Source organism: Leptosomus discolor, chromosome 2, assembly GCF_034619465.1.
Source record: "Leptosomus discolor isolate bLepDis1 chromosome 2, bLepDis1.hap2, whole genome shotgun sequence".
In the NCBI taxonomy this organism is placed as follows: Eukaryota; Metazoa; Chordata; class Aves; order Leptosomiformes; family Leptosomidae; genus Leptosomus; species Leptosomus discolor.
The window spans coordinates 56,354,302-56,380,346 of record NC_141392.1 but is presented as its reverse complement, the minus strand read 5'-3'; the positions used below and the strand labels follow the sequence as shown (position 1 = coordinate 56,380,346).

The window sequence follows — 26,045 nt, the reverse complement described above, 5'->3', positions numbered from 1 at the left end:
GGCCCCTTTCTTGGAAGTTTACAGGTGCTGCTTCAATGCCCAAAGGCATGCAGGGGACAGCTTTCCATCGTACAGGCATCACTGAATTCCCCAGAGCGATTTACTTTTTGTTTAAAGATCCAGCTTTCCGTTGGCTCTAACTCTGCAGCGGGCCCTGCTTGGCCCGGGGGCTGCGCCAGAGGCCCCCTCCTGCCCAGACGCTCCCTCGATGCTGCTTGCCCGCGCCCCCTTTGGGAAGAACTCCGCCTCCAGAAGCGCCCAGACCAGGCGGTCTGGGGGAGGCTGAAACACGACTAAAGAGCAGCCGGCGGCGGAGCTGGAGAAGAAAAGAGGTACCTTTCAATAGCTGCCGCTCGGGGCTGACCAGGAGCGCTTCCCCTCAGAAGGAGCCGACGCCGAACGGGGTGGATTCCGCGGCGGCGCGGCTGGTCAGCCCCCGAGGTGCAGCCCCGGAGGAGGACGAGCGCAGGCTGTCGGGCAGCCCCGAACAGCGACGCCGGCCACAGCCTCTGTGCTGGCGTTCGACCGCCGGCGGGAGCCTCCCGTCCCGGCAGGAGCCGGCCCTTCCCGAGCGCCCTGCGACGGGGCGAAGCCTGCAAAGCGGGGAGGGCCGCCCGCCCGGCGGGGCAGGGCCTGCCGCCCAGCAGCAGCGCTTGCGGGACGGGAGGGGAAAGGGTCGCTCCCAGCGGGCGCTTGGCAGCCTTTGGGCTCCGGCAGGGGCGAGGGCGGCGGGCAGCGGCACTCACGGCTCGCCGGGACCGACGGGGGCTGCCGCCGCCTGCGGGGGTCGGGCGGGTCTGGCCCGCGGCAGCCCGGCGTCTCCGGGACAACGCGCGAGCTGTTGTTGTGTTGTTGTGACGTTGCCGCCGGCGGCGGGCGGCCGTTGGCGCCGTCCCCCCTCGGGCGGCTTTCCCGCCGCTGCCCGTGCGCCAGCCCGTGGGAGGGCAGGGACGTGTCCCCCGGCGCCGGGGCCTGCGGAGCGGCGTGGGCTTGTCCCGCCGAAAGCCGCGGCTGGCGTGGGGAGCCGAGACGGGGACACGGCTTGGCAGCATGGCAGGGGCTGGAAGGGACCTGCGGAGGTCACCGAGTCCAACCCCCTGCCGAAGTTGTGCCCCTTGCCCCTTGTCCTGTCGCTGGGCACCGCTGAAAAGAGCCTGGCCCCATCCTCTTGACACCTGCCCTTGAGATGTCTGGAAGCGTTGACGCGGCCCCCTCTCGGCCTTCTCTTCTCCGGGCTAAACAGCCCCAGGTTGCTCAGCCTTGCCTCGCAGGAGAGATGCTCCGGTCCCCTCATCATCTCTGTAGCCCTCCGCTGGACTTTCTCCAGCAGTTGCCAGTTTTTCTTCAACTGAGGGGCCCACAACCGGACCCAGGACTCCAGCTGTGGCCTCACCAGAGCAGAGTAGAGGGGGAGGGTAACTTGCGGTGCCACACCACAGTGCTGACTCTTACGTGGGACACGAGCGTGCTTCTTTCCTAGGGCTGTCAAGGAATGCGATTAAACATGGCTCTGAGAACCGAGAAATAGAGGTACGATACCGGTGGCCCTTAGCACGGGTGTCTGTGCCACTGAGCAGAAGGGAGAGAGGTCGTCTGCAGCACAGTAACACTGCGGGCCTTAAGCTGTCTCCTGGGTAGCGTTGCATTGCTCTGACTGAAGTGAAGCCGGCGCTTTTCCAGAAGTGCCAGCTGAGTGACTGGCTGAGTGGCAAGATCCTTCTTCAGCGTTTGGTGGGACCAAGAGGCTGCGTTTCTTGGTATCCTCCTGCAGGAAGCGATGTACTAAGATTAGACAGGCGAGCTGCCCCAGCTACTCAGAAACCCACGAGAGACTCCAGGGTATAACTAGAGCGAGGCAAGCACCCGCTGAAGAGGCGGTTAGGTCCAGGAATGGCACTGCCTCTCCAGCTGACAGGGCCGTTTGTGCCAAAGGCTTACGCTGCAGCCAGCCACGCTGCCCTGTCCAGAAGGCCACGACCCCAGCGCTCTCCTAGACTGCAGCTTTGATGCAGAAAAGCCCCAGCCCAGAACAGCTCATCTAAATGTGACTGAGGAGCCCCCCTCTGCCCTCCCAAACAGTTTTGCACCTTGTGCCAGGGCTGGGGGTGTGGGACACGGCTCAGCTCACAACCAGGCTGTAGGTTTAGGATTAGGGTTCCTACGGCTTCACGCTCCTCCTGTAAGGACATCATCCCTGGTTTCCTATTCGAAACGAGGGTTTCTTTCCCTAATTCTTTACCGGTAGTCATATTGGTATATGTGGCTGCATTCTCACACAAAATGACGCAAAGCCCAGAGCGATGCAGTGTCGCATGGATCTCCAGGCAGCCCCTTTTGCTCTAGTCTCCACCCATATCCCTTGTCTCCCACCTCGGATGTGCAGTGAGAGGGGCCACGCACAGTGGATGAGTCCCGGTGACTGAGACACATTGACGGTTTTCTTTAAGGGCTCTGGGGGCCTTGTTATGTTGTGGGGCCCATTCCCAGATTGCGTTTTTCTTCAGTAAGTCATGGAGTGGTCAGGCTATTCTACTAAATCCTGGCATATGTGCCCTCCAAGATCCTAAAGAGCCTAGCCCGGCACACAACTCCTTTCTTATTCCGGGACAGGGGGAACCATTGGATTTCTGGTAGCCCCTCGTCTGGGGCTGTTTTTCTCCTGCCTACCCACCTGACTCCCCAAAAGATGAATTCGTGACTGGGCCCTTGTTTGTGTGCCTCTGGTGTCTCTGGCCCTGCTGATGGGTGGTGCGTTGTAGCCAGTGTCTGTAGCCGGTCTCCAGGTTCTGCGAAGGGGCCACCTCTTCAGACATGAGGGATGCGCTGCCTCACAGTGACCTCTTGTGGAAATTTTACCATTTGCAGGTCTTTAGCTGGCGTAGCATGAGCTCCACGGACGGTGGGACCATGGTGTAGGCCTTGCGATAGGGCAGTAGCTGTCTGCTGGAGGCCCTGCCAGATGAATGCAAACCTCATCCGATCTGCCTCCGGGGCTGGGGTCAGCAAAACCACCTCTTTCACCGCGACAGCTGCCATGCAGCACTAAGAGGCTTGACTGTATCAGCTATAGCGGGCCCAGCCGCAGTGAGCGGTTTGGCAGCAGCGGTCAGGCCGCCGCAATCTGCTGTTAGTTGCCACTTGCCATTAGGCTTCTTTTGGGGCCATACAGGAGACTTGTAGGGGATGAGACTTGCCGATGTTTCCTTGTCCTTTTGCCTGTTTCGTCCATTCGGTAAGAGGATGGGTGGCGTCAGGCAGGAACTTGCAATGTGGAGAGCTGAGGAGCTTGCTGTGCGCCAAGGCGGGATCTCTTTGTAACAGGCTAACAGGGGTGCATCAATATGAGGCAAAGTGTGTGGTAAAGACGGGGGGGAGGGGGGGGGGGGCGTCCTCGTTTCCTGTTTTCCCCCTGGGTGCAGCCACAACTGACGCGTCAGTAAATCCGTACCTAAAAGGCACCTTAGGTCGGGAGGACCTAAGGTAAGGTCGGGGGGACTGCTGGGCCGTTAGACAGAATTAATGTAGCCCGGGCCAGGGGGTGGGCAGAGACTTGCCCGTGGATGCCTACAGTTGAAAGTACTTGTTTGCTAAGTGGAGGCTGCCCTTGGTAAGTGCCCTTATCCACCATCTGCATTTGGGCTCCTCTGTTGATGGGGTCATTAACTGCCACCATCAGCTCGGGACTTGAATCCGCTTGGGCTGCCACAGGATCAAGCCCCCACCTCGGTTTTCAGCATACCAAACATTGCAAGAGGCTGCCCAGGGAGGTGCTGGAGTCACCGTGTGTGGAGGTGGAGGTGTTCAAAAAAGGTGTCGATACGGCTCTTGGCGACATGGTTCAGTGGGCATGGTGGTGTTAAGTCAACGGTTGGACTAGGTGATCTGAGAGGTCCCTTCCAACCTAATGATTCTGTGATTCTGTGGTATTCATGGTCTGGGGTCAGTGATGATAGATGTGGATATCCCAGAGCTGAAACCACTAAAATCCTCTGCCTTAGTCATTACTTGCTTAAGTCGGACTGTGTCACCACCATCCCTGGGTACGGATCCCAGGGGACTATCCCAAAGAGTCAGCAGGTGTTGTCGGCGCATTTAACTGACAACGGGATTGCTCTTTATCTAAACACCTTTTCCATAACCACTTGTGCTCAGCGGTGGCTGCGGGTGCTCCTCTGTTTCCCCGTTTTGCTTTCTTCTTTTTGCATAGAGACAGACTAGCTCTTTTCCATTACGTTTACTTTAGCCACGGTTCTCCTCTGGTTTGGATCATTTCTGGGAGAGACTGGTGTATCTGCTAACATACGCTGGAGGACCTCTTGGAAGGTATTACCACTTCAGCCCGGCTAAGGCTAACGATTCCGGTGCTCCCTCTGCTTCCTTTCCGTCACACTGCGGGTGTCCCCTCTATCCCCCCAGGAAGCAGGAGAGCCTCAGCTGCCCGGCTGCTGCCAGACTTGCTGCCCAAGGCTTTTTGGGATAAGCTGGCATATTGCTGCCCTCCAGCTCGGAAGTCTGGTCTACACCTTTCCACCTCTCCCTGCGGACTGGTGAGAAAGCAGTTGAGCCTCCTTTTGGCTGCAGGGCAAGCAGTGAGCTTGCAGAAGACAGCACTAGATGGTGCAGTTCCACCAGTGCAGCCACCCAGGTGTCCTGGCTGGCCGGGCGGCAGCCCTTCACAGGGGCAGGCGCTGCACCCCGCAAAGAGCGTTTCTGTCACAGCATTCCTCTCCCCAGGGGCTGCCCAGGACGGCCAAAGGGGGCAGAAAGGACTCGCGCAGCCCCTGCCTTGCAGCAGGCTTGCCCCAGGGAGCAGAGCCCTGGGCACGCTGGGCTGCAGAGCACTCCAAAGCACAAAGTCGCGACGCTTGCAGCGGCAGGGACACAAGGGGGGACCTTTCTGCGTCTTCCCTGATGAGAAAAAAATCTCCTTACGCTGTCGCACCTGCCACGCAGGGCTGGCCAGGACCAGGTTGGGGCCTTGGTGTCACTCGACCGTTCAGAAGGCAGGAGATGACACTTTCACTGCCACTGGCCTGCCCTTGTCCTCAGCATCTGAGCGAGGACACTCTGTGCTGTGGGAGGGCCTTGGATGAGTAGCTGTCTTTCCCACTGTGGGCACTGTCGGGTAGTTATAGATAGACAGGTAGACAGAGAGAGAGAGGGATAGGAATGTAGATGGGAATAGGTGTTCCGAAGGGTGAGAGAGAGCCAGACAGCTTCCTAAACTCCAGAATGCATCACTGCTCTTGAAGCTTCTGCCACTGTGGAGAAAGGGCAGCCTTGCTCTGGCTCTGAGCATCCAGTTCGTGCAGGAAGAGACGTTGGAGGCAGAAGGTGGTGTTGGAGAGCAACAAAGAAGAAGAGGGTCCTCAGTGGGCAGCCCCTCGGATGCCCAGGCATGACAGGTCCGCCTGGCCCTGAGTGAGGAGAACAGGACGGGAAGGGGAAACGAGCCTCGAGGGGGTCTTTTGTGTCCTCCATGCGCTGCTGCCAGGAGAGAGCCGTGAGCTGGCGCGCAGGTGGCAGAGAAACTTCAGCGGGGCAGAAACCCCGGCACTTCCCTGTGTCGCGGGTACGCCAGGCAAGGGCATGGCCAAGGGCAGCTGAGTGCTTGGGCTTCAGTGCGGCACCTGCAGGTCCCTGTCCCCAGGCCCTTTTCCCCAGGCCCAGGGAGCAGAGGGAGCCTGAGCATGTCCTGCCAATGGGACACGAACATATGCGCGCACACACAGAGAGAGCACACAGCTGTCCAGCTGCTCCTCCAGCCTGGAGCGCCGCCTTCCAAGGAAGAGCTGAGCGACGTCAGTTCTCCAAGCATCAGCACTACTACTCCCCCTATTTAATCTTCTCTGCCTAAAAACCAGAGCATCTTCTCCCTGTAGGGAAACTCTGTTCCCATGGTTTGGTTACATTTTGAGTTCACGACAGAATCAAAAAGAGGTGTAGATTTTTCGTTCGAATATTTCGACAGGATGACCACAGCACTGCTCAGTCACCAGTCTGTTTTAAGCTCTTCTGCCCTGAAGAATCACTAATATTTTGGTCCAGCTCATTTAAACTGCAAACACAGCCTTCTAAACTTTGGCCTGTGTCCTGTGTCTAGAACAGGAGCCGGTTAGATGGTTTTGGTGTCTCCCTCTCTGTTACTCAAGAAAGCAGGTAATGAGGGGGAAAACAAAGCTACAGTCAACTTCACACTTCCCAGATGATAATCAGTTGTCCAGAGACTTTCCTATTTCTTGCTTTTAGCCAGATTTATAAACTCTTACCCCCCTTTCCTCTTGCAGAAAGGGAAAGCACTGGCTTCACAGCATCTTTGGTTCATTGCTAAGTCTTCCTTTGAAGAGACGAACTTATGTCTGAAGTGAAGATACTCTGGCTTCAAGTGTTCCTATGGATCTATGAACATTTTCATTAAAAAGGACTACATCATAGAGATGCATTGAGCCTATAAAGCCTTTACCTGCTGCAGGCAAGTATTTATCAGTGGCCTCTCTTTGTTATGCAGCTAGTTTTCTCTCCACGATGTACAGAGGGAACTCACTTCATTTGGGGTTGTTGTTGGGTTTGGTTTGGTTTGGTTTGGTTTTGTGTGGGGTTTTGGGGAGCTGGGTGTGTTTTTTTAACGATGGGGGTTTGCAGTGAGTGGTTCAGAACTTTTCGGCCTGGAGGAGCAGCCCGTGGTCACAGCACGGAACAGCATATTGGGTTAAAATGCAGCTGGCTTGAGGACAGAGAGAATGAAAGCCCAGTACCTACAAGGTAAGCTCCATCGCCAGTGCAGTGTATTTCTGGCGACAGGACACAAGGGAGAGAAGAAACAAGTTCCCACCTTTCCTCTTCTGTTTCCCACTCGTCTGTGCAGAGCGGGATCTGCAGCCCCCAGGAAGCTCTCACTCTTTGCTTGCCGTCCTGCTTCCCCTGGCTGCTCTGGGCGAGCCGTTTGACTTTCTCATGTTGCCACAAACTGGTCACAAGTTAATGTTCCATAAAAGCACTCCCTTTTTTTCAACTCATTTCACTCTGACACGCTCTGAAAGCAAGAAGAGGGAAAGGCATCGTGCAGTGCTTCGACATCCCTGCATTTGCTGTGACCAGTGCAGGGAAGTATTTGCAGATACCGGATGTAGCAACTTACCTGGGATAGGAAGGCAAACGTGTAGCTCTACAAAATGAGTTCACGTGTGCGCCTACGCAAGTCTTTTGAGATACAAATGCTGCTAAACACGCTTAGCCAGAGAACACAAGATGGCTGGAAAAAAGTAATGTCTGAAGTCCTCGCTCTGTGAACATAAACCACAAGCAGCTCCGGATTTTTGGAGCCATGAGGAATAAACCCCAGCTAAGCAGAAGTGGGGGATCCTAGAAGATAACCAGGGATGCACCTAAGGTCCTCAATCTACTACTCTCTGCCAGATTTTTTGTGGACATGGATGTTGTTGCCTTCTTGGGGGTTTTTATACTTCAGTTACACTGGCAAGGCATACGATTCACTCATTTTTCATTCTGGCTCACTCCATACTGTTATCTAGCTTGAATTTAATGGAGAGTTTTTTTCTTCCCAGTCTTCTGAAGCACCTTATTTTTATTACTTCTTCTGAAATATGCATAATTCCTAGAAATGTCCATCCTAATTGCAGTTTAATTCTGTAATTTGTTCCTTTAATTCACATCAAAAGCTGAATGTCAGTCAACCACCAAGGAATTGTCAGGAGCAAATCTAACTTCTGAAGATAAAACAACCGTCAGAAAATAACACCCCGTACACGTTAGAACAAATGTGTAGTCGCATTTTATTTAATCAATTAAAATCTACCTTAAAAACACAAGATCAGATTTGGTAACCCAGTACATTGGATTAGAGAAAGCTTCAAGCTTTGAAGCGCAAGCCAGAGTCACAATCTCAAGTGAGAGTTTCAGAGGCCAAAGCAATATGCTGGAACAAAGTGGTATCTTCAGGCGGAGGCATGCTCCTTGCACCACTAGCGTGGTTTCGGGTGCACTGTCAGTTACTAGCGTGGTTTCGGGTTTCTTAGCTGTCAGTGACAAGAAGCTTTTGTATTTGTTTTATAGTTGAGTTTGTTGTATCGCTTACCTAGGCCCTGGATTAATGGAGAAAACAGGCAAGCTAAAGCACTCGCCTGTCCACTTACTACCAACAGACAATTTACATTGTGGTCAAGCTAGCTTTATTTAAATGAGGTTCAGACAAGAATTAACTTTACGTATTATTAACAGCTTCGGAGCTACTAACATAAGAATCAGGATTACACAGGTCATGCTGTTGTTATTTCGTTTTACCTGCTGCAGTTACTGCAATATGGCTTAATGTACATTTGTACAAATTCGGCCAAGTTTGCACTTGTGAGGTGTTACTAAGAGCACTATTAACTTGCAAGCCAACTTAAACCTGTGGAAACCAACCGAGGTTGTTGGAATTGCCCAAAGCTCGGGGGGAAGGCTGCGGCTGACGGTGGACAGAGATAGACTGGATTGTTTGACACCACGCTGCTCGGCTTTAAATATTTGTAGAATTCGCTCTGAGGTAAGGAAAAATCTTTGGATGCTTCCACGCAAGGCAGCACCAGGTGGTGCGATCACACCAGTGCAATCAGTCACACTGCTTGCTGGAGGTGCAGCCTCCAGGAGAGGCAAGCACCTGCCATAACAAGAGCATTTGTACGCTAGGAGTTGGTTTCAAAATAAATTACTATACAGGTAGGATAGCAAGCTGTTCTTCAACTCGATGGGCATCGGTTTCACAAAGTGCCATCTGGAACCTTCACTTCAGAAATCAGAGCTGAAAGTACGGACTGGTACCCCGTGTTTGATTTTAATGTAAACGAGAAGAGAGAGGACCAACTCCTGTTGGGGACAGACATCCCAGGGCTCTCGCTCTTGGGACTTCTTTCCATCTCTCCATCCCCCTGCTCATTCTGGTCTACAGCTGTTGTCAGTCCAACCCACCTTACGTGAAGGTTTTGAGGAGCTCAGCACCCCTAAGGTCTCATCAGCTTATTGCAATCCAAGGTAGAATTCACCACCAAGCCCTCACCCTCCTTCCTACTCCCCCTTCAGTGAAGAGAGGCAATTGATAGGAGCGGGGAGGATGCCAGGAAAGAAATGCTGGGGTGGAAAGAGGCTCAGGCAGGGGCTGGGAAAGGAGGAAGCTTGTGCGCGGGAAGGGTGTTAGATGGCGTAGGTGTGGGGAAAGGCTGGGGGTCGGGTGGGGCAGGGACCAGAAAGGAGCAGACTCTGGAATGAGAGCGGGGCGAGCTGAGGGTTGCGGTACCACTGGCGTTCCTACAGGAGCAAGACAACGGGGAAGCGTCAGTGTGGAGGGTTCTCAGGAACCGGGCAGGCCTGCGAGTGGAAGTGACTGGCAGACCTGACACAGGTCAGGGCTCTCCTTTTGTCCTTAGCATTATCATAGTTCCACATTAAAATCAGAGTGGGGGTTAGGATATACACATAAATATTCAAAGCAAGACAGCCAAGTTTTTGAGAGCTTTTACAAGGGGAAAATCCTGGAACAATAAATAGGAAACTACACATTATCAACTTCCGCTCCAATGCTATCCATTTCCTCTCCAGGCTACTCTACAAACTCCTTTCAGGGTACGCCTAAATAGTACAGAAGTATCATAGCTTTATATTAAAATCAGAACTGGGTTTAAGACATACATATAAATATTCAACACATAACAGTCCAGTCCTGAGACCTGAAGTCTGGAACAACAAAAGAAGGGTATTCTCAATCTCCTTTCAAGCTACACTCTGGAAGGAATTTCTGACTAAATCAGGCCCGCACAAAACCAACGGAAGGATGGATAGAGATACCTGAATGGGACCGAAATGCAGCAATCTTGAGCATCTTGCTCAAGGATTTGTGCGTGATCCAGTTCCTGCAGTTTGCTAAGGGCACGTCTGCTACTTGGCCAGAAGTCTCGTGCGTTCTCGTCAGTCAGCCCTCCTCTTCCCCCTGACACACAAGACGAGCGGCATCTACAGCCACTCGTAGGTCAAATCAAGGCAGCTACGGAAGATGGGAGGGGGGTAAGGGAGACTGCAGAAAGAAGGGAGGGAGATTCAGCGATGAGTGAAGGCATTCAAGGAGATGGGACAGACAGGACACGCATTCAGTGACGGGACGGTAATAACCGTGGCACAAAATTTCAGTGGTCTGTCCATTCACTCCGTCGGGCATCTCCAGTCTAAATGGTCTATTTTGGGCAGAGGCAAATGACCTTTGAATGGAACACATGGGTGGATATAGCCAACATTAAAGGCATTGTTTTTTTAATAAAAATGACAAAAAAGGTGAGGTCTTCAGAAGAGCAGATGTTAACATCCAAGAACAAAGGGTAGTGAATAAAGCTCCTGGTTCTCTTGCAGGATTGTCAGCTGTTCTCTAGGACTGGCATCTCTCAAATGCCCCATGGATGCTTAGCACATCTGAAAGAAAAGACCACAGTAAATAAAAAAGCTTTATTAATGACAACTTACTCTCTCAAGAATATCTTCTTTTCCCAAGCAGTTCTCAAGGACAGACAGAAAGGCCTCGTGCCTTAGTCAAGCAATACAGTAAATATCTTAAGGAGAGACTGTACCTTCCTGAGTCAGATTTCCATGAAATGCAAAGAGCTTTGGTACATGAGGCACTCCACTTTTACCATGGAAGGCAACACTCACATCCTTTAGGATATTAAAAAGAGCTTCCTTAGAGAGGAAGCGTTTTTTGTGGATTAAATCAAATACATTAAACAGGTATCGGATGAGCGCGTATCTAGGAAAACTAGAAACTACGTTTTCTGCCTCCCAGAAGTATCACACTAAACTACAAGCCAAGTCAAAGCCATTAAAGTGAGGGTAGCTGTACAGAAAAGAAACAAGGTGTTCAGTAGCCAGAGAGAGAGGCGGTAAAACAAGAAGACAAAAAAAAACCCAATCCCACAACATCAAAAAATATCTGTGGCCTGTTGGTTAACCTGGGGAGCAGCTGCCTTTCCTCAGAATAAGAAAAAATTACAGACACAACAGTTTGAGAGACTCCAAAACTGTTTTGGAAAAAGAAAGACATTGCTGAGTGAAAATGCTACTCACATTCAAGGCCTCAGGAGCCACTGAGTTCCGACTTTGTGGACTCCCTTCTTGGCAACTATCATCCTCCCATGTCTGTGTTTTCCCATCTTCCATGGGTGGGTCACGTTCTTCCTCACTTTCCCTGCGTGTTTGCTGACCTGTATGTTGGTCTGGGATTTCCATCATCGGCCCAACCTCTTTTCCCCTTAATTTTGGTGGGTAGATGTCTAGGGGGTCTTTGGTTGAATCTTCTGAAGTACTCAGTTCTAGTGTTGATTTCTGAAGCCTCGCACTCGCCCTCGAAACATCTTCAGGGCTAGTCACAATTGTTAAAGAATTCTGACTTGGTCCATCTTTCAGTATCTCTGAGGTCAACAGCACGTCTTTGGTTTTTTCTACAGCGGCATGAATTTCTGCAGACTCTGCTAAGGTAGAAGTTTTCACTGTTCCTGATTGCTGGAGCTCTTGTTCTTTACTCCGTACCTCTTCCTCTTTCACTGGAAGCTGAAGATCCACCTGCGCACTTCCCAGAAGTTCAGCTATATTTGTATCTGACGGGCTTTTCTCTATGGACTCAAGGCGCTGCTCTGACTCCAAGGCAGCTGACTCTTCTGTTTCTGCAAGTTTGTGAACAGCCGTCTGGATGGCGCTCAATACAATTTTTGTACTCTGGGACTCTATTGTCAAAGACTGAACAACATCCTTCTCAAATTCTGTGTAGGTGAGAGACAGACTGTCACTTGGAGGAATACCATTTTCTTCGGGTTGCCCTGTGCTCTGGGGCCTCTCTTGCCCCTCCAATATTCCATTCACAGAAGCAGGAGTTACTTGAGGCTCAGGTGCTTCTGCACTGCCAAGCTCTGCAGTCCCACAGCCTGAACAGGCAACAGTAGTAACCAGGACCTCACCAGAAGCCATTTGCCCTGGTGGGGTTGCCAAGGGCTCTACAGTTTCGACTGGCGTGTCTGCAGGCATTACAGTTTCTGCCATGACATGCTCTTCAATGCCTGCAGCCGCTACAGGCACAGGCACTTGCAGAGCCTCCAAGCTTTCTGCTTGTTGGAAGGCTGAGTCAGAGCCTTCCTCTTGCACAGCTAAAACCTCTTGCTGGACAGCAGTTGAACGTTCTTCACCTCTCATAGCTTCCCGTTTTCCAGATTCAAACGCTTCTTTGGCTCTGTCCGTCGATTGCTCATTTTTGTTCTCGTCTTTCTGAAAGCCTTGACAATTTGAAGATTCTACAAGTTCTTGTTCTTTTTCCACAGTCTCTTGTTCAAAGAAGTTGTTTCCTGCATCACATGTCGTACCACTAATGTCAGTGAGGACAGTGCTTCCATTTCCAGTGATATCCGAGCATGCTGATGCTAAACTAGATACAGTCTCCACTCCAGTCTCTGCGGGAGGCTCAGTGACAGCGGGATCACTCTCCAAGTGTGTTCCAGCTTCGAGCAGACCACCTTCCGTTTTGCCACCTTCGCTTTCATCCCTCTGGGAAGCAGTTTCCGTTGGTTTTGCTCTGCATTGTGCCTCTAGGATGGACACAGAATCTTTTGCTGGAATGTGCCTGCCAGCCCCATCCCTCACACTCTGCTCGGCATCTGCAGCTGCTTCTGAGCCAACTCTTTCTGATGGAAGGGCAGAAGCTTCTTCCTCATTCTGCAGTGGAACCTCAGTAACAGGGGCTTCTGTGCTCTTCACTCCAACGAGCACAGCATCGTCTTCCTCTTCCTCTCTCTGGGCAGGTGTGCTGCTAGGAACTCCTTTAGTGCAAGCTTGTTCGTCAAAGTCAGGAATTTCACCTTGTCTTTCAGATTGAACGGGGACCCCAGTGACAACTGCTTCTGTGCCCTCTGGTCCCACAGGGAGGGTTTTGCCTTCTCCTTCAAGCTGCACAGGCTCTTCAGCTGTAAGCCCCAAGGAAGTGGTTTCATCCCCTCTCTTGTCCTGCACCTGCAGAGAATTGCAACAGACCTGTCAAAAAGGGTACGAGCACGGAGTGACCAGGAATGTCCTGGGTGAAAAATCTTAGAAAGACGGAATGATTTGGGTTGGAAGGGACCTTAAAGATCACCTAGTTCCAAACCCCTGCTGTGGGCAGGGACATCTTCCATTAGAACAGGTTGCTCAAAGCCCCATCCAACCCGCCTGCGCATTTAAAGCTGGAGACAGCGGGGCCACTTCATTTCCTCCCTTTGCAGAGGTACCTCAGCTACAACCGTAGCTCTGCCGACAACTGAAGGGACCATCCGCTATGTCTGCTACCATATGGATCCCATCGGCACCTCAGGTGTTCACAGAGCACCTACAGTCACCTTGTGCTGTGCGGGAGCCCTACTGGCAGCTGTTCCGGCATCTTTGGATCCACGCACACCATCTCCCACTCCATCACTCTAGGGATCCCATCCACCTCGCTCTGCATGCAAGCCTCGGTGGCTGCTGCTTCTGGACATCCATGTGTGTGTGTGTGTCTCACTGGACACAAACTTTGGTCACGTCAGGCTGCACAAGGAACACCCTTGACAGCAATACTGCCACAAGCTGCTTCTAAATTTGGCATAATAGCTAACGCTTGCTGATTCTTCCTTTAGCAAATCAGCCTTTGTCTTATGTGTAATACTTACTGCAGTCTCTGCTTCTGGAACACACTCCTCCCTCGTCTCATCTGCTGTCAGCTCTGTTGCGGGCAGCTTCTCTTCTTCCGCAGGCTCCTGTTTTGCAGACGGCTCTTCCTTGGGTGTAACTGCTTGGGTGCTGTGAAAGTCTCTGGCCTGTGAGGAAGGTTCCTCTGCTGTCCTCTGCCCTTCACAGCTTTCTTCATGGTCTTCTACAGCTGCTTCTTCACGTGCCGGCCACTGCCTTTCATCTCTCAATACCTCTACGTTTTCACATCCTTCTGTGCTTCCTTTCATTGCAGCAGGCAGGTCACTTCTCCCTGAACCTTCCTGGAGAACACTCTCTTCAGCTCCGATTTCGCTCTGAATGCTCCCTGCACCTCCCTGGGGCTGGAGGCCATCCTCTTGGTGTGCTCCTTTTTCCAAGCACTGTTCCAGCAAAACACTTTCCTGGCCTACAACACTCCCATCTTTAGCATCATCTTTCACTTCTGACTCAATTCCTTGTACTCTTGCAAATAGAGTTGCACTCATGGTCCTTTCACTAACCAGCTCTTCTACCTCTGCTGACTTTACTCTCTCAGCAACTTCGTGAAGAACCTTTTGCGTCTGTTTGTCTAATTCTTTCAAATTTTGTTCAGTGGCCTCTACTTCTTGGACAGGTGTCACTTCCTCTGTAGTATCTGGGGTTTTTGAAAGCTGGGAAACAGCAGAAACCATCTCAGTCGTCTCCTCAGCAAGGGACACCTCCACTGGTTCTTCAGCGCAGGAAGCTTCTGCTGTCTCCTCCAGAGCTGTCACTGCCTCTGAGGTCAGCTCTAGCTCACTGGCTGTGCTGTCATCGCTGACCTCCTTTCTCGCCTCTGGCATTGCCTTTGCAGCTGACTCTGCTTCTTCCACAGTATCATCGGATTCCAGTGTTTTCTCAGTTTCCTTCTCTGCCTCTTCTTCTGCCTGCTCAATGCACTCTGTCAGAGCAGCAGATATCCAAGATGGTGACATTTCTTCAATACTGGTAACTGCCCTTTCCCCTTCCACAACAGTCACAGGAACTGCATGGACCAGCCCTTCCTGGCCTTGTTCCGTTCCTTGGATCTCCTCTAATTTTTCTGCTCCCTGTTGCTCTGAGGCTCGTTCTCTCATCGCCTCAGCAGCTTCTGCTTGTGGGGCTTCCATCTTCTCCTGCTCTGCTGCTTCGTATTCAGAGAAAGGAACAACAGCTGGAATATCTGAATCTTCTTCAGTCGTTTCTGCCAGGCCTTCTCTTGCTTCTTTAGGAGCAGTTGGTTCTGGCTTTCCATCTGACTTCTTCTTCCTACGCCCAGGCAGACGTTTCCAAAATGGAATGCACAAGTCACCTTCTCCAGGCTCATCATCTGAGGAGGAATGCTCCAGGCTAGAGCCCACACCAGAGTCGCCATTTCTCTCTTCCATTCTGGTTTGGGACCTCCTTCTTGGAGTAACTAACCTTTTAAATGATTTCCACATTGAAAGACTTTCACCTTTGGATGGGCTTCCAGCTTGTTCTGGGGAAGAATTCCCTTGTCCTTCATTGCTTTCTGGAGAACTGCTAAGAATTGCATCTGTGGCCGTTTCTTTGCTCTGTCCAGGCTCTTCTACATTGGGGCTTTCCTGACCAAGCTCACGGCCAATGTCTTCATCAGATGCTGCTGCTGCTGCTGCTTTCCTGGCTCTTTTCTTTGAAGAACCTACACAGAGAAAAGCTCGCCAGGGCACAGAGCTGTCAACCTTTCCTTTGGGCACGGCTGTGGCTTTCTCTGGTTTCTGCTCCATCCCATTTTCTTTCATTTCTCCCCGATTTTCATCAACCACAGCGTTTTCCGTTGCAGACACTGCAACGCTCTTTGTCTTAGCACTTTCAGAAGCTCTTCTGGCACGTTTCTTGGGAGTCACCATCTTTTTAAACAATGCCCAGGGCTTAACACTGTCTCTTTTTCGCTCCACATCTGAAAATGCAGCATCTTCATTTTCACTGACCTGCACGCCATCCACAGGCTGTTCCAAAGAAGGAATTTCAATCGTCTCCTCAGGAGAAGAAGCAGAACTCTCCCCCTTTTGTTCCTCTGGGCTGTCTGGGGAACCTGGTAAGTGCTGAATTGGGTCACCCGGTCCCCCTAACTTAGATTCTTCTCTTTTGCCTTTATGCTTCTTTCCAGAGAGTGTTTTGACTCCAACAACAAGCGCCACTGACCTTGGGGATAGAGGTTTCTCTGTCACCTCACTTGCTTTCTCTCCTTCAGATTTTTCTTCCTTTTTGCCAAGATCTTCTGAGACGTCCACCAGTTCCCTTTCTCGATCGCCTTCTTCAGCTTTTTTCTCCTTCGCACTTCCTTTAACAACTGCTGCTGCCACATCCTCTTCTTCTCCCTGCTCATCATGCTTGATTAGCTCTTCCTTCTCACTTGCTTCAACGCCCATGGCTGCCACAGCCTTTTTTGACTCCTGCTTTTCACCTTCACTTTGCTCCTTCTCATACGCTTCAATAGTTACTGTTGTCACGTTCCTCTCCCCCTCTTGCTTCTCCAACTCGGATTGTTCCTCCCTTTCACCAGTTTCAGTGGCAAATGTTGCCCCCTCCTTTTCTTGCTCCTCTTCTTTCGTAGGAGACTGCAGTTCCTCTTCTTTAGGCTTCCTAAAGCTCTTCTTTTTTCTAAATCCTGTCCATCCCTGAGTGAAAAATTTCCTTAACGGCGATGCAGTGTCAGTGGCTAAGGCAGCTGACTGAGAACAAATCTCATGTGCTTCGGGTCTTTTAGGAGGTTCGTCTTCTGTTTTTTCATTGTTCACTGGGTCTTTGGTGGGGTCTGCTGCAGAGAGTCCATCCTCAGGCATCGCCGTTTCTTCTGAGCTGCCTTCCTTTTGATCGGCAGCTCCTTCAGGGACTTGTGTTTCCTTTTTTACAGTAAGCAGCTGAACGGGTTCCGACTTCCCCGTCTTTTCCTTCTTCACTGTGAATCTGAACCCAACAAATTTAAAAAACTTTTTAAACCCCAGATCATGAGACGGTGGCTCAGACACGTGGTCTTCTGCGTCTTCTTCCAAAGACGGCGACTCTGTAGCTGCACGAGCATCCTCTTTCTCAGCACCTGCAGTGTCCTTGGTGCTCGAGTCAGAGGAACTTGTCTCCATAGTTCCGGTGTCTTCCTTCAAAGGTACACTGGAATGGTCTCTTTGTCCAGCTGTGTAAATAACGACAAAAACCCCCAGTTACTTTCTGTCTCAATGTAATGTTGTGTTATACCTTTATATAAATAGATGCAAGTGGTTTTTTTTTTCGTTTTTATCAAACTTTCCTGAACATAACTTTTTCTGTTATCTGTGTGCCTCTTGTAGGTGCTAATATGAATTTTTTGGAAGGACTAGTTCTTGGTCTAAGATTACTATAATTCCTTTCCTTCCTCATATCGTTGTACGGGTCTTTCTAAAGTTTATTTTCAAAGGCACCTTTCAAGCTTATACTCTCTCATTCTCCTTCCTTCTTTTGCAGGGGTTTTTTGGTCTTTTGTTTTCTCTTCCTTTAAGGGAAACTTATATGAGAAAACAAATATTATTTCTATCCCATTTTTACTCAAAGAATATACAGAACAATATCTCCAATTCTTCCTGAAGCAAAGCTCAGTATCCTTTCCATGCAGAGAGGGGCCTCTGAGGGGGTGGAGCGGGGGGGAACAAACCACCAAATAAACCCAAACCCCAAAATCCTGTGCTGACCCAAAAGGATGACTGAGAAAGAAAAGCTGACGTTACAGCTCTGTCCCAAGAGAACAGGAAGATGTGAAAATGCCCACGGGAAATTTCCCGCGTTTCTGAAAACCGGTAACTCCCAAAGCACTGACATTACAGCGTACTTGTTTTAAAGATCATGAATCTCGGGATTCTCCCATCCATCACATCACCACTATGGCCAGACAGAATCCTCATCTGCAGCAATTCCACATGGCTTAAAACGAAACACCTTGTTACTAGGCAAGCAGGTGAAATGCTGCCCTCCATCGCTCACAGGTCTGTGTCTGCGTTATCTCTTTCTTGAGCACCGCTTGAGTTTTCCCTTCAGGACACCAGCAACCACCCTCTCCGTCTTGCTGGGACAATTTCAGTAGGATTGCTCCCTCTGGCCGTGAGCTGCCTAAGTTCACAGACTGACCTATACATTAAAGCCCCTGAAATGCAGCACTTAAGAAGCCAGCACATGTCCAGCTTAGAGCACAAAATTGCCAGCTCCCCGTGCCCCAAGTAAGTGGCTTGGGAGGGAAAAAGCACAGAGGAACAAGGACACCGAGCCTTTAAGTTCTGCCATTGAAACACAAAAAGCGAGCAGGTAAAACTGCCCTTGCCTATAACGAGAATTGTAGGCATAACTGTGCGGTGAACATGCGTGATGATGAACAGGACAACACGTGAAGACAAAAATCCATGGCGCATTCGAGACCCCAAAAGACTCCTGGGCTTGGATACTGCCCGGATTTCAATGTAACATTATCCTTGAGCCTTGATTTAGTGCAACAGGTGAAAGTGCAAGGCCCTGAGGTGCAAGGCACTCTTCTCTCTGACCAACCTTGTTGGAACGCTAAGATGACAAAACACAAGAAATAATAACCAGTGTCAAACAGCAACCTCCCGGGAGAAGGCATGGCCCCTTTCTTGGAAGTTTACAGGTGCTGCTTCAATGCCCAAAGGCATGCAGAGGACAGCTTTCCATCGTACAGGCATCACTGAATTCCCCAGAGCGATTTACTTTTTGTTTAAAGATCCAGCTTTCCGTTGGCTCTAACTCTGCAGCGGGCCCTGCTTGGCCCGGGGGCTGCGCCAGAGGCCCCCTCCTGCCCAGACGCTCCCTCGATGCTGCTTGCCCGCGCCCCCTTTGGGAAGAACTCCGCCTCCAGAAGCGCCCAGACCAGGCGGTCTGGGGGAGGCTGAAACACGACTAAAGAGCAGCCGGCGGCGGAGCTGGAGAAGAAAAGAGGTACCTTTCAATAGCTGCCGCTCGGGGCTGACCAGGAGCGCTTCCCCTCAGAAGGAGCCGACGCCGAACGGGGTGGATTCCGCGGCGGCGAGGCTGGTCAGCCCCCGAGGTGCAGCCCCGGAGGAGGACGAGCGCAGGCTGTCGGGCAGCCCCGAACAGCGACGCCGGCCACAGCCTCTGTGCTGGCGTTCGACCGCCGGCGGGAGCCTCCCGTCCCGGCAGGAGCCGGCCCTTCCCGAGCGCCCTGCGACGGGGCGAAGCCTGCAAAGCGGGGAGGGCCGCCCGCCCGGCGGGGCAGGGCCTGCCGCCCAGCAGCAGCGCTTGCGGGACGGGAGGGGAAAGGGTCGCTCCCAGCGGGCGCTTGGCAGCCTTTGGGCTCCGGCAGGGGCGAGGGCGGCGGGCAGCGGCACTCACGGCTCGCCGGGACCGACGGGGGCTGCCGCCGCCTGCGGGGGTCGGGCGGGTCTGGCCCGCGGCAGCCCGGCGTCTCCGGGACAACGCGCGAGCTGTTGTTGTGTTGTTGTGACGTTGCCGCCGGCGGCGGGCGGCCGTTGGCGCCGTCCCCCCTCGGGCGGCTTTCCCGCCGCTGCCCGTGCGCCAGCCCGTGGGAGGGCAGGGACGTGTCCCCCGGCGCCGGGGCCTGCGGAGCGGCGTGGGCTTGTCCCGCCGAAAGCCGCGGCTGGCGTGGGGAGCCGAGACGGGGACACGGCTTGGCAGCATGGCAGGGGCTGGAAGGGACCTGCGGAGGTCACCGAGTCCAACCCCCTGCCGAAGTTGTGCCCCTTGCCCCTTGTCCTGTCGCTGGGCACCGCTGAAAAGAGCCTGGCCCCATCCTCTTGACACCTGCCCTTGAGATGTCTGGAAGCGTTGACGCGGCCCCCTCTCGGCCTTCTCTTCTCCGGGCTAAACAGCCCCAGGTTGCTCAGCCTTGCCTCGCAGGAGAGATGCTCCGGTCCCCTCATCATCTCTGTAGCCCTCCGCTGGACTTTCTCCAGCAGTTGCCAGTTTTTCTTCAACTGAGGGGCCCACAACCGGACCCAGGACTCCAGCTGTGGCCTCACCAGAGCAGAGTAGAGGGGGAGGGTAACTTGCGGTGCCACACCACAGTGCTGACTCTTACGTGGGACACGAGCGTGCTTCTTTCCTAGGGCTGTCAAGGAATGCGATTAAACATGGCTCTGAGAACCGAGAAATAGAGGTACGATACCGGTGGCCCTTAGCACGGGTGTCTGTGCCACTGAGCAGAAGGGAGAGAGGTCGTCTGCAGCACAGTAACACTGCGGGCCTTAAGCTGTCTCCTGGGTAGCGTTGCATTGCTCTGACTGAAGTGAAGCCGGCGCTTTTCCAGAAGTGCCAGCTGAGTGACTGGCTGAGTGGCAAGATCCTTCTTCAGCGTTTGGTGGGACCAAGAGGCTGCGTTTCTTGGTATCCTCCTGCAGGAAGCGATGTACTAAGATTAGACAGGCGAGCTGCCCCAGCTACTCAGAAACCCACGAGAGACTCCAGGGTATAACTAGAGCGAGGCAAGCACCCGCTGAAGAGGCGGTTAGGTCCAGGAATGGCACTGCCTCTCCAGCTGACAGGGCCGTTTGTGCCAAAGGCTTACGCTGCAGCCAGCCACGCTGCCCTGTCCAGAAGGCCACGACCCCAGCGCTCTCCTAGACTGCAGCTTTGATGCAGAAAAGCCCCAGCCCAGAACAGCTCATCTAAATGTGACTGAGGAGCCCCCCTCTGCCCTCCCAAACAGTTTTGCACCTTGTGCCAGGGCTGGGGGTGTGGGACACGGCTCAGCTCACAACCAGGCTGTAGGTTTAGGATTAGGGTTCCTACGGCTTCACGCTCCTCCTGTAAGGACATCATCCCTGGTTTCCTATTCGAAACGAGGGTTTCTTTCCCTAATTCTTTACCGGTAGTCATATTGGTATATGTGGCTGCATTCTCACACAAAATGACGCAAAGCCCAGAGCGATGCAGTGTCGCATGGATCTCCAGGCAGCCCCTTTTGCTCTAGTCTCCACCCATATCCCTTGTCTCCCACCTCGGATGTGCAGTGAGAGGGGCCACGCACAGTGGATGAGTCCCGGTGACTGAGACACATTGACGGTTTTCTTTAAGGGCTCTGGGGGCCTTGTTATGTTGTGGGGCCCATTCCCAGATTGCGTTTTTCTTCAGTAAGTCATGGAGTGGTCAGGCTATTCTACTAAATCCTGGCATATGTGCCCTCCAAGATCCTAAAGAGCCTAGCCCGGCACACAACTCCTTTCTTATTCCGGGACAGGGGGAACCATTGGATTTCTGGTAGCCCCTCGTCTGGGGCTGTTTTTCTCCTGCCTACCCACCTGACTCCCCAAAAGATGAATTCGTGACTGGGCCCTTGTTTGTGTGCCTCTGGTGTCTCTGGCCCTGCTGATGGGTGGTGCGTTGTAGCCAGTGTCTGTAGCCGGTCTCCAGGTTCTGCGAAGGGGCCACCTCTTCAGACATGAGGGATGCGCTGCCTCACAGTGACCTCTTGTGGAAATTTTACCATTTGCAGGTCTTTAGCTGGCGTAGCATGAGCTCCACGGACGGTGGGACCATGGTGTAGGCCTTGCGATAGGGCAGTAGCTGTCTGCTGGAGGCCCTGCCAGATGAATGCAAACCTCATCCGATCTGCCTCCGGGGCTGGGGTCAGCAAAACCACCTCTTTCACCGCGACAGCTGCCATGCAGCACTAAGAGGCTTGACTGTATCAGCTATAGCGGGCCCAGCCGCAGTGAGCGGTTTGGCAGCAGCGGTCAGGCCGCCGCAATCTGCTGTTAGTTGCCACTTGCCATTAGGCTTCTTTTGGGGCCATACAGGAGACTTGTAGGGGATGAGACTTGCCGATGTTTCCTTGTCCTTTTGCCTGTTTCGTCCATTCGGTAAGAGGATGGGTGGCGTCAGGCAGGAACTTGCAATGTGGAGAGCTGAGGAGCTTGCTGTGCGCCAAGGCGGGATCTCTTTGTAACAGGCTAACAGGGGTGCATCAATATGAGGCAAAGTGTGTGGTAAAGACGGGGGGGAGGGGGGGGGGGGGCGTCCTCGTTTCCTGTTTTCCCCCTGGGTGCAGCCACAACTGACGCGTCAGTAAATCCGTACCTAAAAGGCACCTTAGGTCGGGAGGACCTAAGGTAAGGTCGGGGGGACTGCTGGGCCGTTAGACAGAATTAATGTAGCCCGGGCCAGGGGGTGGGCAGAGACTTGCCCGTGGATGCCTACAGTTGAAAGTACTTGTTTGCTAAGTGGAGGCTGCCCTTGGTAAGTGCCCTTATCCACCATCTGCATTTGGGCTCCTCTGTCGATGGGGTCATTAACTGCCACCATTAGCTCGGGACTTGAATCCGCTTGGGCTGCCACAGGATCAAGCCCCCACCTCGGTTTTCAGCATACCAAACATTGCAAGAGGCTGCCCAGGGAGGTGCTGGAGTCACCGTGTGTGGAGGTGGAGGTGTTCAAAAAAGGTGTCGATACGGCTCTTGGCGACATGGTTCAGTGGGCATGGTGGTGTTAAGTCAACGGTTGGACTAGGTGATCTGAGAGGTCCCTTCCAACCTAATGATTCTGTGATTCTGTGGTATTCATGGTCTGGGGTCAGTGCTGATAGATGTGGATATCCCAGAGCTGAAACCACTAAAATCCTCTGCCTTAGTCATTACTTGCTTAAGTCGGACTGTGTCACCACCATCCCTGGGTACGGATCCCAGGGGACTATCCCAAAGAGTCAGCAGGTGTTGTCGGCGCATTTAACTGACAACGGGATTGCTCTTTATCTAAACACCTTTTCCATAACCACTTGTGCTCAGCGGTGGCTGCGGGTGCTCCTCTGTTTCCCCGTTTTGCTTTCTTCTTTTTGCATAGAGACAGACTAGCTCTTTTCCATTACGTTTACTTTAGCCACGGTTCTCCTCTGGTTTGGATCATTTCTGGGAGAGACTGGTGTATCTGCTAACATACGCTGGAGGACCTCTTGGAAGGTATTACCACTTCAGCCCGGCTAAGGCTAACGGTTCCGGTGCTCCCTCTGCTTCCTTTCCGTCACACTGCGGGTGTCCCCTCTATCCCCCCAGGAAGCAGGAGAGCCTCAGCTGCCCGGCTGCTGCCAGACTTGCTGCCCAAGGCTTTTTGGGATAAGCTGGCATATTGCTGCCCTCCAGCTCGGAAGTCTGGTCTACACCTTTCCACCTCTCCCTGCGGACTGGTGAGAAAGCAGTTGAGCCTCCTTTTGGCTGCAGGGCAAGCAGTGAGCTTGCAGAAGACAGCACTAGATGGTGCAGTTCCACCAGTGCAGCCACCCAGGTGTCCTGGCTGGCCGGGCGGCAGCCCTTCACAGGGGCAGGCGCTGCACCCCGCAAAGAGCGTTTCTGTCACAGCATTCCTCTCCCCAGGGGCTGCCCAGGACGGCCAAAGGGGGCAGAAAGGACTCGCGCAGCCCCTGCCTTGCAGCAGGCTTGCCCCAGGGAGCAGAGCCCTGGGCACGCTGGGCTGCAGAGCACTCCAAAGCACAAAGTCGCGACGCTTGCAGCGGCAGGGACACAAGGGGGGACCTTTCTGCGTCTTCCCTGATGAGAAAAAAATCTCCTTACGCTGTCGCACCTGCCACGCAGGGCTGGCCAGGACCAGGTTGGGGCCTTGGTGTCACTCGACCGTTCAGAAGGCAGGAGATGACACTTTCACTGCCACTGGCCTGCCCTTGTCCTCAGCATCTGAGCGAGGACACTCTGTGCTGTGGGAGGGCCTTGGATGAGTAGCTGTCTTTCCCACTGTGGGCACTGTCGGGTAGTTATAGATAGACAGGTAGACAGAGAGAGAGAGGGATAGGAATGTAGATGGGAATAGGTGTTCCGAAGGGTGAGAGAGAGCCAGACAGCTTCCTAAACTCCAGAATGCATCACTGCTCTTGAAGCTTCTGCCACTGTGGAGAAAGGGCAGCCTTGCTCTGGCTCTGAGCATCCAGTTCGTGCAGGAAGAGACGTTGGAGGCAGAAGGTGGTGTTGGAGAGCAACAAAGAAGAAGAGGGTCCTCAGTGGGCAGCCCCTCGGATGCCCAGGCATGACAGGTCCGCCTGGCCCTGAGTGAGGAGAACAGGACGGGAAGGGGAAACGAGCCTCGAGGGGGTCTTTTGTGTCCTCCATGCACTGCTGCCAGGAGAGAGCCGTGAGCTGGCGCGCAGGTGGCAGAGAAACTTCAGCGGGGCAGAAACCCCGGCACTTCCCTGTGTCGCGGGTACGCCAGGCAAGGGCATGGCCAAGGGCAGCTGAGTGCTTGGGCTTCAGTGCGGCACCTGCAGGTCCCTGTCCCCAGGCCCTTTTCCCCAGGCCCAGGGAGCAGAGGGAGCCTGAGCATGTCCTGCCAATGGGACATGAACATATGCGCGCACACACAGAGAGAGCACACAGCTGTCCAGCTGCTCCTCCAGCCTGGAGCGCCGCCTTCCAAGGAAGAGCTGAGCGACGTCAGTTCTCCAAGCATCAGCACTACTACTCCCCCTATTTAATCTTCTCTGCCTAAAAACCAGAGCATCTTCTCCCTGTAGGGAAACTCTGTTCCCATGGTTTGGTTACATTTTGAGTTCACGACAGAATCAAAAAGAGGTGTAGATTTTTCGTTCGAATATTTCGACAGGATGACCACAGCACTGCTCAGTCACCAGTCTGTTTTAAGCTCTTCTGCCCTGAAGAATCACTAATATTTTGGTCCAGCTCATTTAAACTGCAAACACAGCCTTCTAAACTTTGGCCTGTGTCCTGTGTCTAGAACAGGAGCCGGTTAGATGGTTTTGGTGTCTCCCTCTCTGTTACTCAAGAAAGCAGGTAATGAGGGGGAAAACAAAGCTACAGTCAACTTCACACTTCCCAGATGATAATCAGTTGTCCAGAGACTTTCCTATTTCTTGCTTTTAGCCAGATTTATAAACTCTTACCCCCCTTTCCTCTTGCAGAAAGGGAAAGCACTGGCTTCACAGCATCTTTGGTTCATTGCTAAGTCTTCCTTTGAAGAGACGAACTTATGTCTGAAGTGAAGATACTCTGGCTTCAAGTGTTCCTATGGATCTATGAACATTTTCATTAAAAAGGACTACATCATAGAGATGCATTGAGCCTATAAAGCCTTTACCTGCTGCAGGCAAGTATTTATCAGTGGCCTCTCTTTGTTATGCAGCTAGTTTTCTCTCCACGATGTACAGAGGGAACTCACTTCATTTGGGGTTGTTGTTGGGTTTGGTTTGGTTTGGTTTGGTTTTGTGTGGGGTTTTGGGGAGCTGGGTGTGTTTTTTTAACGATGGGGGTTTGCAGTGAGTGGTTCAGAACTTTTCGGCCTGGAGGAGCAGCCCGTGGTCACAGCACGGAACAGCATATTGGGTTAAAATGCAGCTGGCTTGAGGACAGAGAGAATGAAAGCCCAGTACCTACAAGGTAAGCTCCATCGCCAGTGCAGTGTATTTCTGGCGACAGGACACAAGGGAGAGAAGAAACAAGTTCCCACCTTTCCTCTTCTGTTTCCCACTCGTCTGTGCAGAGCGGGATCTGCAGCCCCCAGGAAGCTCTCACTCTTTGCTTGCCGTCCTGCTTCCCCTGGCTGCTCTGGGCGAGCCGTTTGACTTTCTCATGTTGCCACAAACTGGTCACAAGTTAATGTTCCATAAAAGCACTCCCTTTTTTTCAACTCATTTCACTCTGACACGCTCTGAAAGCAAGAAGAGGGAAAGGCATCGTGCAGTGCTTCGACATCCCTGCATTTGCTGTGACCAGTGCAGGGAAGTATTTGCAGATACCGGATGTAGCAACTTACCTGGGATAGGAAGGCAAACGTGTAGCTCTACAAAATGAGTTCACGTGTGCGCCTACGCAAGTCTTTTGAGATACAAATGCTGCTAAACACGCTTAGCCAGAGAACACAAGATGGCTGGAAAAAAGTAATGTCTGAAGTCCTCGCTCTGTGAACATAAACCACAAGCAGCTCCGGATTTTTGGAGCCATGAGGAATAAACCCCAGCTAAGCAGAAGTGGGGGATCCTAGAAGATAACCAGGGATGCACCTAAGGTCCTCAATCTACTACTCTCTGCCAGATTTTTTGTGGACATGGATGTTGTTGCCTTCTTGGGGGTTTTTATACTTCAGTTACACTGGCAAGGCATACGATTCACTCATTTTTCATTCTGGCTCACTCCATACTGTTATCTAGCTTGAATTTAATGGAGAGTTTTTTTCTTCCCAGTCTTCTGAAGCACCTTATTTTTATTACTTCTTCTGAAATATGCATATTTCCTAGAAATGTCCATCCTAATTGCAGTTTAATTCTGTAATTTGTTCCTTTAATTCACATCAAAAGCTGAATGTCAGTCAACCAC

General features: G+C 52.4%; 1 protein-coding gene across 1 annotated transcript; it reads right to left on the bottom strand.

The window, feature by feature from the left end:
• Window positions 1-9,189: 9,189 nt before the first annotated feature.
• On the bottom strand, window positions 9,190-18,346 carry LOC147416010 (uncharacterized). The gene is made up of 4 exons (XM_086460428.1): window positions 18,271-18,346; window positions 13,704-16,894; window positions 11,104-13,032; window positions 9,190-9,303 (listed from the first exon to the last, which is right to left on the bottom strand). Exons 1-4 carry the CDS (start codon window positions 18,344-18,346, stop codon window positions 9,190-9,192), a joined length of 5,310 nt encoding a protein of 1,769 aa, XP_086316554.1.
• Between the last annotated feature and the right edge of the window lie 7,699 nt (window positions 18,347-26,045).

Coding starts and splice junctions, on each gene's coding strand:
- LOC147416010 (XM_086460428.1), bottom strand. CDS start 18,346: ATGCCTTCTCCCGGGAGGTTGCTGTTTGACACTGGTTATTATTTCTTG. Junction 13,033..13,703: donor TTCCAGAAGCAGAGACTGCA/GTAAGTATTACA, acceptor AATTCTCTGCAG/GTGCAGGACAAGAGAGGGGA. Junction 9,304..11,103: donor TGGCTCCTGAGGCCTTGAAT/GTGAGTAGCATT, acceptor TTGCTCCTGTAG/GAACGCCAGTGGTACCGCAA.